The 12541-nt window shown below is 39.3% G+C and overlaps 1 protein-coding gene across 14 annotated transcripts in view; it reads right to left on the bottom strand.

Moving 5' to 3' along the window:
• NLRP12L (NACHT, LRR and PYD domains-containing protein 3) overlaps positions 1–12541 on the bottom strand; it is a 63195-nt gene that overhangs the window by 36497 nt on the left and 14157 nt on the right. For 9 of the 14 annotated variants that reach the window (XM_021079745.1, XM_013990994.2, XM_013990988.2 and 6 more), the window contains exons 3-6: positions 7978–8065; positions 6877–6921; positions 2865–4524; positions 594–683 (exon numbers count right to left, since the gene is read on the bottom strand). In XM_021079745.1, coding sequence (XP_020935404.1) covers positions 594–683; positions 2865–4524; positions 6877–6921; positions 7978–8047 — 1865 coding nt within the window. In that variant the 5' untranslated portion in view covers positions 8048–8065. Of the gene's footprint in view, positions 1–593; positions 684–2864; positions 4563–6876; positions 6922–7977; positions 8066–8147; positions 8247–12541 lie in introns of those variants that run through there. The other 5 variants (XM_013990992.2, XM_013990993.2, XM_021079744.1 and 2 more) reach the window with 2 other exon arrangements.

Below are 12541 nucleotides of genomic sequence, written 5' to 3'. Positions count from 1 at the left end.
TAGGTCCAGGAGGGGCATCAGACACAAATCTCTTAGGTATTACGAATAGCCTGACATCCACTCACTCCAGCAAAAGCCACACACACAAAAGGGGAAGAGTCAGGAGGGGTTGGCAGTAATCTATGCCTGACTCCCTACCACTTCTAGGCTTGTAGAGTTTTTTTTTTGTTTTTTTTTTTGTTTGTTTGTTTGTTTGTTTTTGCTTCTTAGGGCCACACCCACAGCATATGGAGCTTCCCAGCCTAGGGGTTGAATCGGAGCTACAGCTGCCAAACTACACCACAACCACATCAATGTCAGATCCGAGCCGCATATGCAACCTACACCACAGCTCATGGCAATGCCGGATCCTTAACCCACTGAGAGAGGCCAGGGATGAAACCCTCAACCTCGTAGTTTCTAGTCGGATTTGTTTCCACTGAGCCATGACAAGAACTCCTAGAGTATCTTTTCATTTGCTGTTCTGCTACAGGCACGCTTTGTAGCAGTTGCTATACTTCGTTTTCAAGTCTAATCAGCTGGGAATGCAATTTCTAGCAACCTAGAAGTCTTTACCCGCAGACACCTTAGAGTTTAAAGCAAAGTTAACTTACTTCAGTTCTTTGACTTTACAGTATGGGTTACGGAGTGCTTGGCAGAACAAATGTAGTGGAGATACTGGCAAAGTGCACAGTTGGAAGGGCCTAAAAGAGATGAGAAAGTGAAAATAACTTAAAATGATCAAAAACAAAATTTTAAGTTAAAGGCTTACTTTGGCTTGTATTGCCATACTAGCACTAAATTTAACTCTTTCAAAAACCTTAGGGTGTTTTACCCCATTTTGCAGATAAAGAAATTAAGAGGGCACAAAAACGTTAAGTAATTTGCCCAAGGTCACAGAGGAACAGAATAAAGGTCAGTGCTTAAGTCTATCTGACTCCAAAGCTATGTTACTGTGTGCCAGGCACTGAAGTAAGCACTTTATGCACAGAATTTATCTGTTCCCTAATCCAGTGACAGGTATTATAATAGTCATTTTGCAGATGTTCAGAGAGGTCAAGTGACTTGCCCAAAGTGTTTATCTAAACTATAACTAACTCTTGGTTGTTAGTACTAACAGAAGAACTGACGACAATAATTGAGACCGAGGAAAGTTCAATATAGTTGGCCCCTGAACAACATGGGAGTTGGGGGTAGCAACACCCTTGCAATTGAAAATCTATGTAAAACTTTAAAGTCATCCCTCCCTCTCCCTCCATATTGGAGGTTTTGCATCCGAAGATTCAACCAACCTCGGTCCTATAGTATTACAGTACACATTTATTGAAAAAAAAAAAACAAACCCACAGTCTAAGTCGACCTGCACAGTTCAAACCTTTGTTCAAGGATCAACTGTAGTAAGCTCATTTAGTCAACAAGCTTGGGAAAAGCTTTTTGCATTAGTTTTTTTTTTTTTTTCTTTTTTGGCTGCCCCACAGCATATGAAGTTCTTGGGTCAGGGATCAAATCCGTGCTGCAGTTGTGACCTAGGCCACAGCTGCAGCAATGCTGGATCCTTATCCCACTGTGCTGGGCCACGGATGGAACCTGTGTCCTAGCATTCCCAAGATGCCTCTCATCCCATTGCACCACAGTGGGAAATCTTGCATTAAATTTTGAAGAGAGTTTAAGCTCTCTCATAAAGGCAAGGGGATTGAAGGGTGGGGACTCCATCTAAGGCTGATTTTCTGGGAATCCACAATGAACTAGAAGTTCTTTTTTGTCTCCATCAGTGCTAAAATCTCTCAATGTATACAGTCCATTATTTTACTTTTAGTACACAGTTGGATTGAAGCTGTCATGAATTCATTGACTATAACCAAGGTCTTCCGCAATTCCAAGTCCATGTAACTTCTAACCTTTCCCCTCTGGACCCAAAAAAACTTTTGCTGCACCTCCACTCCCTTCTTCTCACTTCCCACAAACACACATACCCCATGGTCATTTCCACCTCTATGCTACTGCCCACTGAGGAAATATCAGAGAAAAGACTGGTTAACTCACTTCCCAAGTTGAGCTTTCTGCCTACTCTCATCTCCTTCTCAATGTCCCCTACCCCTCACCTGGCCCCACAAATAAAGGAGAGACACTGTCCATGTTAACCTGAGTATTGAAAAGACTTAAAACCAGTGGCGCTTACCAGACAATAGTCAGTAGAGCTGTTTTTTGTAGTATACAGAGTCTGTATTGTACAAGTGGTTTACCTAAGCCTCTTTGAACTCCAGCTCTTGACTCTCTGTGTAGGTGTGAGTCTGGCAAGAAGAACCCATGCTTTATAGCAATATACATAGGAGTGCAGCTCTATCCCTTACCAACCTGGAGCTCTTCCAGGCCTCAGTGATGAAATATATGTAGAAGAGAGTGATGGCCAATTCAACACTAAATTTACAACCTTTTCCAGACTAGTCATCAATAACCAAAATAGCAGGGCCTTCAATGATAATTTTTTTTTTTTTGGCCGTACATACTGAAGGTGGAAGTTCCTGGTTCAATGATAATCTTGATGACTTCTGTGCTTATAACTTTTTATAATTATAAAGCACCTTCACTGGGTGACAATGAAGACTAATAGACACACACTCACATACACACACTTGGAGTGGCTAGTGCAGTGCCTGGCACATAGTGAGTGCTCAAAAATGTTAGCTTTCCCTCAGTGTCTACCTAGGCCAGTGTTCAATAAGTGGTAGATACTCAATAAATCCCTATTGTGTTGACTGCAGAGATAACTTATTTACTGACAATGTGAGAAATGATCATGTGCTTTCAGGTTCACTTGAAATGAACAAGAAGGTCCATCATTTCTGTAGGCCAAAACACTGGGAAAAAGACATTAATATACTCACTGATTAAATGTCGAGGCTGGTGGCATGAATGCTGAGGCTCGATCTTCCTCTTCAAATCCAAGTAGGTGCTGACACTTCAGAGACACTGACAGGTGACTATGGCTGCTTTTTACACAGAACGACATAGCCAGAATGTCCATTTTTGTATAGGTAGGTTGAAGCAGTATAATTGACCCTAAATCATCAATTATCCTTTTTGCATATTCTTCTTCCTGAATCTCATACAAACAGTGAAACAAATCCATTGGCTCAATCTGTAACCTAGAAGATTTATCCTTTATTTCTTTCTCAGTCCACTTCAATAACTCCTCTCGAAGTCCCAGAGAGACTTTTCTTCCAAAAGTAGTTTCCACAGCCTTTCCCTTTCCTTTATGTAAGAGGCCAAATAAGAATTGTATTGTTAATGATGAAAACCCTTTTCCGTATTGTTGGAATATTTCTTGCCAAGTTTTCCCCACTTGATCAGAAAACATCCAACTGCTGTCATTCTTCAGGGCATAGAACACAGCGGTCAGGAATTCTTGGAAACTAAAGTGAAGGAAAGTGTAGACACTTCCACCTCCTTTAACTTTTTTCAAAAAGTGATTGAGAAAAGTGCAGCTGGTATCATACACTCCTATCCCATGTCTTCTGAGGTCACTGACTTCAAATAGGACCTTCTGGTTCTGAAGTCCCTCTGCAGCCAAAGAGCAAAGGCCCCACAGGCAACTTTGTCCCTTCCACACTGAGATGCCTATAAGGGTTTTGAGGCACTTGGAAAAGTAGAACAGATACATATCAGTCATGGTCTGAAGTGACCTCATAAGAGTTCTGTCACCATCTCCTTGTGACTGCAGAACACTGCAGATCATCCAGGAGATGATGGGAAGAGAAGACATAATGTCAAGGCCTTCATTTTCTTGCAGACCATGAAAGACTCTCATTGCTGCATTAGCACCTGGAAACTGACTCAAGAAATATGCTCTCTTTTCAGCATCTGTAAACCACAGGATCTCTGCCTGGAGAGGTTGTTTTAACAGAGAGTGGAGCTTCTTCATGGTCGCAGGCCGAGCAGTTATCAGGAGGGAGGATTCTGGGAACAGTTTTTTCCTCACAAAACTACATAAGAGGGTCTCTACTGGCTTCCTCTCCTGGGGGTTGGCACTAAGATCCTCATCCTGGTCACCTACACGGTACTGAAGCTCAGGAAACCCATCCAGAATGAACAGAAGCTTCTCTGGATATGTAAGAATAACATCCAGGATTGGTCCATCTACATCTTGAAAAGTGTTAGTGATCAGGTCAGCAGCACTAAGGTTAGCAAAATGGCTTATTTCTCTGCAGTTGATGTAGATGACATAGTCAAATCTGCCTGGAGTAACCATTCCTGCTGCCCAGTCAAACATGAACTTATGCACCACAGCTGTTTTCCCAATCCCAGCACATCCCTGAAGCACCACAGTTCGGGGTGAGCTGGAGCCCTCTTCATCAGGATCAAACACATGTTCCATCTCAATAAAATTATCTTGTTGAGGAATTCCGCATGATGGCTTTTCTGATATACAGTGTTCTTTTACAACAAGCAGTCGTGAGTCTATATGCTTGCCGTGGTGATAACATTTATCGACTCCTATTTTTAGGTATTTTTCTTTTAGATGTTTTTTAAATACTTCCCGGTAATCTAATGAGGTGACACCAAGAATTAGTAATCACAGAATCCTAGACAACAATACAAACAACAACTATAACTAATACCACCATCACCACTTGTATATCTCAAAGGCTCCTCAAACTGTATCTGAGTTCTTGATTTCTACTCCACTGCCCCCCACAAAAAAACCCTCCCCAAGCATCTCATCTGAGTTAGAGAGTGCCACCCAATTGCTCAGAAAAATGTTAGGAGTCATTATTTCTTTTTTTTCCTTGAATCCTCCATATTCAATTAGAAAGGTCCAGTTGAAATAAGCCTCCAATCCACTTACTACTATGTCCTCAAATACCACCCAAGCACATGGCACTATCAAACTCTTTCCTGGAGTGCTGAAACAGCCCCTTACTCATCTACTCTTGCCATCTATGACTCCCCTCCCCACAAAGAGCCAGTGTGATCTTCTAAAATTATCAATTACATCATGTCACTGCCCTGCCCAAAACTTTTCAAGAGGTTTCACTGCACTTGAAATAAAATCCAAAATCCTTACCTTATCCTACAAGGTGTGCTGCAATCTGAGCCCTGTCTACCTCTGCTCCCCAGCCTTGTTTCACTTTCTTTTTTCTTTTTTTTTTTTTTTTTTCTTGCTGAGCCCACAGCATGTGGAAGTTCCTGGGCCAGGGATTGAACCCATGCCACAGCAGTGACAACACCAGATCCTTTGCCCACTGAGACACCAGTGAACTCCTTGAAATTCTTAGTAATTTATGAACAAGGAATCCTGCCTTTTCATTTTGCACCATACCCCATAAATATGTAGCCAGGCCTGCTTATAGCATTGGGTAACTTGCCCAAGGCTTGACAGATAGTAAGTGGCAGAGACTTAAATTAAGACTCAGCCTATATTAAGACCATGACCTATGTGTTTAAAAACTATACCACATAGCTTTTTACTTTTTGCAACTAGAAAAAAAAATAACCCAAAGAATCAGTTATCAAGTTTAAATTTCTAAGTGAATGTCTAAGCTAGCATTTCCCTTAAAATAAATTTTCCATGGAACACTTTTGCAAGATATATATATTTTTTTGTCTTTTTGCCTTTTCTAGGGCCACTTCCATGGCATGTGGAGGTTCCCTGGCTAGGGGTCTAATTGGCGCTGTAGCCGCCAGCCTACCCACAGCCACAGCAACACGGGATTGGACCCAAGTCTGCGACCTACACCACAGCTCATGGCAACGCTGGATCCTTAACCCACTAAGCAAGGCCAAGGATCGAACCAGCAACGTCATGGTTCCAAGTCAGATTCGTTAACCACTGAGCCACGACCAGAACTCCACTTTTGCAAGATATTAATAGGAAGCTGTGAAAAAGGTGTCCAGTGGTCAAATAAGGTTAAGGGAATACACCTTCTATTTCCTTTTAGAGTTTCTCATTGCATATTAGCATATGAAAGGCTCTGAGCCGGTCCATAGTTAAAAAAAAAACCCAGGCTGTTTAGCTTTGTTTAATCCAGTATTTTCTGGTCTTAAATGGCTACAGAACCCTTTTTTAAAAGCAAAATAATTAACTCTTGGAGAATAGTGATTCTGTAGAATTCAGTTTGGGGGATGCTGATCTAGATAAGTGCTGGCAAACTTTTCTATAAAATTCCACATATAGATTAGGCTTTTGGGTCTCTGCTGCAATTATAGGCACACCTCGGAGATATTGTGGATTTAGTTCCAGACCATGGTAATGAGTTAATATTGCAATAAAGCAAGCCACACAATTTTCTTGGTTTCCCAGTGCATATAAAAGTTACATTTACACTATCCTATAGTCTATTAAGTATGCAATAGCATTATGTCTAAAAAACGACACACATACCTTAATTACAAAATACTGCAAAAAAAATGCTAACCATCTTCTGACAACACAGGGCTGCCACAAACTTTCAATTTGTAAAGAACCACAATATTTGTGAAGTGCAATAAAGTGAAGCGCAATAAAACTGCCAATTTAGTGCAAAAGCAGCATAGACAATATGTATATGACTGGTTCCAGTAAAACTTTTTTACAAAAATAGGCAGCTGGCTAGATTTGGCCCACTAGCTGTGACTTATTGACCTCAATCTAGATCATTCCAGACGATCTATTCAGTCCATAAAGTTCTGTACGTCTGGTGCTTGACACCATCATCAGTGGTCCTCCTAGTATGTGAACACCTATTACATATAAAAGTTCCATTTGTTAATGACAGTTTAGGGCTTCATGGATATTACAAAAAACTTATTGTTACCCAGTGAATATGGAGGAAGAATCGGGAGAGGAGTAGGGAGGAGCAGTTGGGTTCATGGGAGGCACTATTCCCAAAAGAGAAAAAGAGTAAAAAAGACATTTACCTGTAAGCTCCTTCCATGAAGATGAAGTCAGAGAACTTGAAGCAGCTGTAGGAGGAAAAGAGTTAGGGTTAAGAGCAGCACAAATACACCTTCACCCCAAAACATTAAATACACAGAGATTTAGCCATGCTGTTACAGCCATTCATGCTATTCTTCAAACAGAAATACAACAAAGAAAGCAAGCCACCTCACATCTATTCTAACTTACCAAAAAGGTATTTTATAGCTAATGTCCAACATAAAGTAAAACCTAAGAACGTCCCACACACATATATTTAGGGTGTAAACATTTATATGATAATATAAGGAAAATTTTAGATGTGAACTTAAAAGGGCATACACTATTTGAAGTGACTATTGCTGGTATTTTGCTTTCCTTTGAACATTAGCTTATTACTTCTATTGGAGTTTCTGTTATGCCCAGCTCATTAATGATAAAGAATAAGGCATTGCTAGTATTAGTTTGACAGAAATACACCATAACCTACATTTAAATATATATGCACACACACATATCCTTCAACGTTCCTATAGGTCTGTAGTACTTGCACACCTTTATAGGCAAGAGGGAGACACAGCTGGGAGGTGTGACTAAGCGAATGGGAAGAGGCAGTGTCCGGCGAGGCATATATTAGAATGTCATAGAAATGGGCAGCAAGTTAGTGGTCTGTTGGAGATAACCAGTTTTTATGCCCCATAACTAAACATCCCTTAGAGTTTAGGAATCAGCCACAAAGGGAAGGAATCCAGCTATCTTTGCTCTACTCTTTTGTGCTGTCTCCTGTGAAAATCTGTGGTTACAGTAAAGGAAGAGACTTAAGAGTCTTTTATGATTATAAATGCTTTGGGGTCTATGGAAAACAGTATAAACAAGAGTTGCCCCTTCTTTCTGACTTTGTTCGCTCTCATTTGAGGAAGCACAAAATTATGGAGAGATTATTAATGGGCAAATTCTGTATCCATGTATGATCTTAATATATATATACCTATACACATTCAGATTCTGGAGAATCCCAAAATCCATGAGGAGAAGAAGGAGGGGAAAGAGAACGAACAAGATTATGTGGGTTATATCCTCTCTTACCTTATTCAGTTACTCACCTTTCTGTTCAGACAATAAACTCCAGGTACAAGCAGGTTCCATATCTTTTCTTTTCTTTTGACTGTTCATCTTGGCAAATCAAGAAGACTGTAACCCAAAACATAAATGATTACTCTAAGCCCTGGTGGAAGCCCAGAATAAGAAAGTAACTTCAAGAAAGACTACTCACTTAAGGCATTAGAGTTGGGGAAGAGAGACGGCCAAATAACCAAGTAGATAGCTGGGGTGGGACTAGAAGATCACATGAAGATAGACCAAAACCAACAGTCTTCAACATGAAGAGAAAAAAAGAATTAAAAAGAGGATATTGGAATGTACGCAGACTTTTGAAGAGTATAAATACAAAGAATATCAAATTGAGCTTTGAAATGAGCTAGAAAGGAAGGATAGGATTTAGGAAGTATACCTCTAATGTCTGTGGTCAAAATAAGAAAGAATGACTGTGTCCTTCTACAACACACTTTGGTACCATTGGTAAAGGGAGAAGACCACAGATTAGAATACTGTAGTATAAGAGAAACAGTCTAGAGAGTCAGGAAATCTAGGTCCTAGTTCTATTTCTCTGGCTATCTACCTATGGACCTTGAGTAAGATTCTTCTGCTTTATGGATCTGTTTTATTATTTTCAGTATAGTGGAGGGAATGTTTGCCCATGTTTCTTTCCAAGGTTGAACACTGAAAATCAGTGGTCCTAAATCCCAGTTGCACATTAGAATCACCTTCACATCACCCTCCAGATTTTTCTTTTCATTTTTGCAATATTACTTACCAATTTCTAACACACTTGATGATTTTCTTATGCATCAAGCTTATTGTTCATTTTTGGTCTTTCCCTCCTAAATTGAATTACTGGTCCCAATTCTCAGCCTTTGTCATGGTAGATCCACATAAAAGAAGTGGAGCTTACTTTCCCACCTCCTGTCTTTGAGCTCAGGTTTGAGACTTGCTTTAGGTAATGGAGTATACACAGATGTGACTCAAGTAGGGGATTGAAATGTGTTTGCACAGCTGTACATGCCCTCCTCTTGTGATTCTGCCACTGGCATGAGATGCGCCATGAGAGAAACAAGCCCCCAGGTAGTCCACTGGTCCAAGGATGAGAAATACATGAAGTAGAGCCACCCCAGTTTACTAATAGTCCTGGAGCCCAGTCTGAATCAGAGTTGCCCAACAGAACCCTGCCTAATCAACTGAATCCCAGATGGCATCCAGATCTGTGAGAGTAAATGCTTTATAAATTCTTAACTGTTTACACCAATGAGATTTTGTGGTTGTTGTTATGTATTATTGTGGCAATAGCTAACTGACATATCTTGCTAGAAAGTGAATGCCTAGAAAGTGTTTGGCATAGAGAAGACATTCATTAAATGTCTACTGAATAAACTGAATGAATAAAATATTTGAAAAAATCCAATGCCTAATTTTCATTCCTGATCAATTAAACCAGAATCTTTGATAATGAGGTTTGGCATAGATATTTTTTAAAGTTCCCCAAGCGATTCTAATACACAGCCAGAGAAGAGAACCACTTTTCTAAGATTTTGTTATTTTTGATAGAGTGTATTGGTGAAGTACACAAGCTCTGGAATCAAACGGATGTGTTCAGATCCTGACTCCCCCACTTACTATGTGACAGCCATGGAATTAATATCTCTAAGCCTCAGATTCCTCAACTATTAAATGGAAATAACAGTGGTGTTCTTTTTTTTCTTTTTTTTTTCTTTTTTTTTTTTTTGGCCATGCCCAGGCCAGGGATCGAATCCAAGCTGCAGCTGCAAACTATGCCACAGCTGCAGCAATGCTGGATGCTTAACCTGCTGTACCATGGTGAGAACTCCAATAGTACTTTTCTTATAAGATTTTTATGAGAATTAAGTAAGGTATGCATATGATGTATTCAGTACACCACATGGTACACAGAAAGGGCTCAATGACTCTAAATTATAGCTAATATTGGTGTTGCTGTAACATTTGATAGGAAGTAAAAATGTCTGAACTCAGACCTTACTTAAATTCGATTTCCACTGCTTTCTAGTGATATGACTTCAGGTAAATTACTTAAACTCTGAGACTACAATAACCCATCTTTAAAATATGGTGAGGAGTTCCCGTCGTGGCTCAGTGGTTAACGAATCAGACTAGGAACCATGAGGTTAAGGGTTCGATCCCTGGCCTTGCTCAGTGGGTTAAGGATCTGGTGTTGCCATGAGCTGTAGTGTAGGTCACAGACGAGGCTCAGATCTGGCATTGCTGTGGGTAGGCCAGTGGCTACAGCTCCCATTAGACCCCTAGCCTGGGAATCTCCATATGCTGTGGGAGTGGCCCTAGAAAAGGCCAAAAAAAAAAAAAAAAGACAAAAAATAAAATAAAATATGGTGATAACAATAACTACTTCCTTATTTTGTTGTAAGGATTAAATAAGATGACACACATAAAAAACTTAGCAGAGAACCAAGTGAAATATAAATAATAAAAGTTAGAGAAAAAGTAAGTTGTCATTTATTATAACTGACAGAAAGAATTTATATTATATTAAAATATCCATAGAAAAACTTCCTTCTTACGGGATGGAGTGTTCCCAGCCCAGGATTATACTCCCACACCCGGGGTTCTTTTCCAAACACTAGGAATATGATGTCCTCTAAAAAGTGGAGAAAAATTCTTTGGTTACAAATTACTCCTATGAGTGCTCTTGCCTTCAGGTAACGGAGCTGGAGGGGTACATAGCCACTCACTCTCTTCCTAGGCAATCTTCACCATGCTCATTATTTCAATCATTCTTACAACTCCTAATTGTTTATCCCAGTCTAGTCCTCTCCTCTGAAATCTAGATTTATTCATCTAAAGGCTTACTCGCCTTCTCCATTTGGATGTTGACACTTCTCTTTTTCTTACTTCCTTTGGTAACTACCGGTTGGTTTGTCAGCATTCTTTCACTGATCTTGGTTTTGGCAAGATATCCCATTATCTCTTAATGGAATAATCAGATTCTCTATGTCTGAATTTTAAAACTTGAGTGGAAACTATAGAGACTGAGATTCTGCTATCCAAATGCCCTAAGCTTCCTTAGTTCCTGACCTCCAAGAGGCCTTGTTTTTGGAAACTTCATGTAGTTTCAAGTAACTCCAGTATCCTTCCAAAAAATCCCTATTTTTGCTCAAGTTAAGTTTTTCAGAATCAATTTCTGTTGCCTGAAACTGAAGAACTCTGACAAAGAAATTATACCAGAGATACTAACAACAATCTATTAGAAAGAGAAATCAAGAAAACAATTCCATTCACAGTCTCATCAAATAGAATAAAATACCTGGGAATAAACCTACCTAAGGTGGTAAAAGACCTATGCTTGGAAAACTATAAGACACTGATGAAAGAAACTGAAGATGAAACAAAGAGATTGAAAGATATACTGCGCTCATGGATTCAAATAATTAAAATTGTTAAAATGACCATACTACCTAAGGCAATCTACAGATTCAATGAAATTCCTATCAAAATACCAATGGCATTTTTCACAGAACTAGAATATATATTATAAAATTTGTATGGAAACCCAAAAGACCCCAAATAGCTAAAATAATACTGAGAAATAAGAGCAAAAGAGGAGGTATCATGCTCCCCAATTTCAAACTATACTTCAAAACTACAGTAATGAAAACAGTATGATACAGCACAAAAACAGACATATAGATCAATGGAACAAAATAGAGAGCCCAGAAATGAACCCACACATATATGGTCAATTAATCTACAACAAAGGAGGGGAGAATATACAATGGGGAAAAGACAGCCTCTTCAATAAATTGTTTCGGGACAATTGGACAACTACATGCAAAAGAATCAAACTGGACTACTTTCTCACACCATATACAAAAGTAAACTCAAAATGGATTGAAGACTTAAATGTAATAATACCTGAACCATGAGGCTTCTAGGAAAAAAAAAAGTCAGTATGCTGACATCAGTCTTTGCAATATTTTTTAAATTTTTGTTTGTTTGTTTAGTTTTATGGCTGCAATATTTTTTTAGATATGTCTTCCCAGGCAAGGGAAACAAAAGCAAGAATAAACAGACAGGACTACATCAAACTAAAAAGCTTTTGCATAATGAATGATTGATAAAACAAAAAGATCACTTGCTAAATGGGAGAAGATATTTGCAAATGATATATTCGATAAGTGGTTAATATTCAAAATATACAAAGAACTCATATAAGTCAACATCAAAAAAACAAACAACCCAATCTAAAAATGGGAAGAGGGGAGTTCCCAAGTGGCCTAGTGGGTTAAAGATCTGGCCTTGTCACTGCTGTGGCTTGGGTCACTGCTGTGGTGTGCGTTTGCTCCCTCACCTAGGAACTTCTGTGTGCCATGGGTGTGGCCAAAAAAAAAAAAAAAAAAAAAGGGCAGAGGAGCTGAATGAACATTTTTCCAAAGAAGACATAAGATGGCCAACAGGAACATGAAAAGATGCTCAATATTCACTAATAATTAGGGAAATGCAAATGAAAACCGCAATGAGATATCACCTCACACCTGTCAGGATGGCTGTTATCAAAAAGAG

The sequence above is a fragment of the Sus scrofa genome, chromosome X, assembly GCF_000003025.6.
Source record: "Sus scrofa isolate TJ Tabasco breed Duroc chromosome X, Sscrofa11.1, whole genome shotgun sequence".
Lineage (NCBI taxonomy): Eukaryota > Metazoa > Chordata > Mammalia > Artiodactyla > Suidae > Sus > Sus scrofa.
This window is presented reverse-complemented; position numbering and strand designations above follow the sequence as displayed.